At 44.8% G+C, this 2,159-nt stretch overlaps 1 protein-coding gene across 1 annotated transcript; it reads left to right on the forward strand.

The window, feature by feature from the left end:
* The first annotated feature begins 243 nt into the window (after nt 1–243).
* Nucleotides 244–1,077, forward strand: LOC144591109 (uncharacterized). Its single transcript, XM_078395426.1, has one exon. The coding sequence runs from the start codon at nt 244–246 to the stop codon at nt 1,075–1,077; it is 834 nt and encodes a 277-aa protein (XP_078251552.1).
* Nucleotides 1,078–2,159: the final 1,082 nt, after the last annotated feature.

Raw genomic sequence — 2,159 nt, forward strand, 5'->3', positions numbered from 1 at the left:
GAGGAATGTAAGGGTGACTAGTCCTCTTACCGTAGACATCTGTGTCGAGCATCTCGATGCGAGATACAGAAACCAATAATCCACTCACTGTCGTACGAAGAATCGTCAAACGAATGTTCTATTGGAACAATTAATTATTTAATTTTTAATGTGGTCTTTTTTCCAGCTAACCTGTTGGCAGTCATCGTTCTATCCAGGGGAAAGTGTGGTCTCTCCAAATGTATCACTCGCTATCTGGTGTCTATGGCCGTAGCTGATTTAATGGTTTTGATCTTCGAGGTAATTCTCTCCGAGATGACATGTGTCTATTTTCCGTATTCATTTCTCAACTTATCTCACATTTGCAAGCTGCGTGTTTTCTTGAATTGTATTTTCGTTGATTGCTCTGTGTGGCTAACGGTGACTTTCACCTTCGATCGTTTTGTAACTATTTGTAATCAGAATTTACGAGCAAAATATTGCACTGAGAAAACTGCGGGGTTGGTAATAGCAGTGACGTGTATCTTGATTATTACTCAAAATATTCCAGTATATATTTCCCTCGTTCCTCTATACATTCGTGATAACGTGGCTTGGTACTGTTGGGTTTCATCCGACATCTACACCACACCGTTATGGGCAGCACTTTCGCTGATCGAAACCATTTTAACCCCAGTTGTACCAATTTTGCTGATTATTCTCCTCAACGCACTGACAATCAATCACATTATTCACGCTAATAGAGTGAGGAGCCGTCTCCGAGAGAACAACAAGGCCGAGAGCGGCGCAGATCAAGAGGTGGAAAACAGAAGGAAGTCAATCATTCTATTGCTGGCCATATCCGGTAGCTTCGTATTACTTTGGATGGTGACCTTCGTGTGTTTCATGAGTGTAAACTTCCTGGACGTTCAGCTTTTAGGGTCAGATTACAACGACCCATTTACCATTGCAGAACAGTCCGGATATATGCTGAGGGCTCTGAGTTCCTGCACCAACACGTTTATTTATGGGGTGTCCCAGAAAAAATTCAGGGACGAATTTAAAAATGTGATTTTGCGCCCTTTCTTTTTCTTTTCCAATTCAATGAAGTGTTTTTAATGTCCCGGTGAAACTGAAAATTTATTTCGAAATTACGTTGTCTCATTTATTACATTATTGCACCTAACCTTCCGTAATGTCATTCGCACCATCGAGTCAATCCCGACTGTCAGGGTAATCCCCTTGCAGCAACATTCCCCTCTGCACGTCTATTCAATTTATTGCCATTACATGCCACTCAAATGCCCACCAACCGCACCGGCTACCCATCTGTATCATGACCATATCATGGAGCCATTTTACCCCTTCAATCGATTGCGTCTTTGGGCCGTGGACGGCATCTGGTGCCCGTGAGTTAAGCCGGAGGATACATGCGAAATCCGCACAGCATCCGAGAAAAGAGCCAGAAGGAGTCTGCAGAGACATCATCTACAGGCAGATAAGTCGTTGAGAACACAATGATGGCACTGGGTGTTAAGTACAATACTCTGTTTACACTACGTAGCAATGATAAAAATAGACCTCTTGCGAGAACTACATATAAAACTAGTTTAGCAACGGATTAATTACTGTCTGTAACTTAAATCAAGGACGTGTAGACACCGTTTTTTAAAGACACATGTAGTGGACCAAATCAGCACGTCAGGAAGCATCTCAGGGGACCGCAGATGAGTAAGGTAATAACAAGGATCTTCATGTCCTCGTTTATACCGGAGATAGATACAAATTGCTGAAGCAAATCATCGGGTCACGCAGCATCGCTGGAGGACATGGATAGGCGACGATTCAGCCACGACGATTCGCCATGAGGAGGTTCAAGGTGAAATTGGGCTGCAGGGTGGAGCAGCTGGTAGAGCTGCTGCCTCACAGCGTCAGATGCTCAGGTTCGATTATGGCAGCGAGTACTGTCTGTGTATGGTTTAGAGGTTCTTCCTCTCACCGTGTGTGATCGCGCTTGGTGCCCCGGTTTCCCCCTATATCCAGAACAAGGTTAATTGGCATTTCTAAATCGTCCCTTGTGTTTAAGGACTGGGAGAGCAAGTGGGATAACACCGATTTAGTATCACCCCGGGGCCGGTACCACCGAAGATGTCGCCGCCACCGGCCCCCACCACGACCCAATAGGATGTGGGCAGCATACT

The sequence above is a fragment of the Rhinoraja longicauda genome, unplaced genomic scaffold (genome assembly GCF_053455715.1).
Source record: "Rhinoraja longicauda isolate Sanriku21f unplaced genomic scaffold, sRhiLon1.1 Scf000579, whole genome shotgun sequence".
Taxonomy (NCBI): Eukaryota; Metazoa; Chordata; class Chondrichthyes; order Rajiformes; family Arhynchobatidae; genus Rhinoraja; species Rhinoraja longicauda.

Bases quoted from the DNA above. Each gene is read 5' to 3' on its own strand.
- LOC144591109 (XM_078395426.1), top strand. From the start codon at position 244: ATGGCCGTAGCTGATTTAATGGTTTTGATCTTCGAGGTAATTCTCTCC.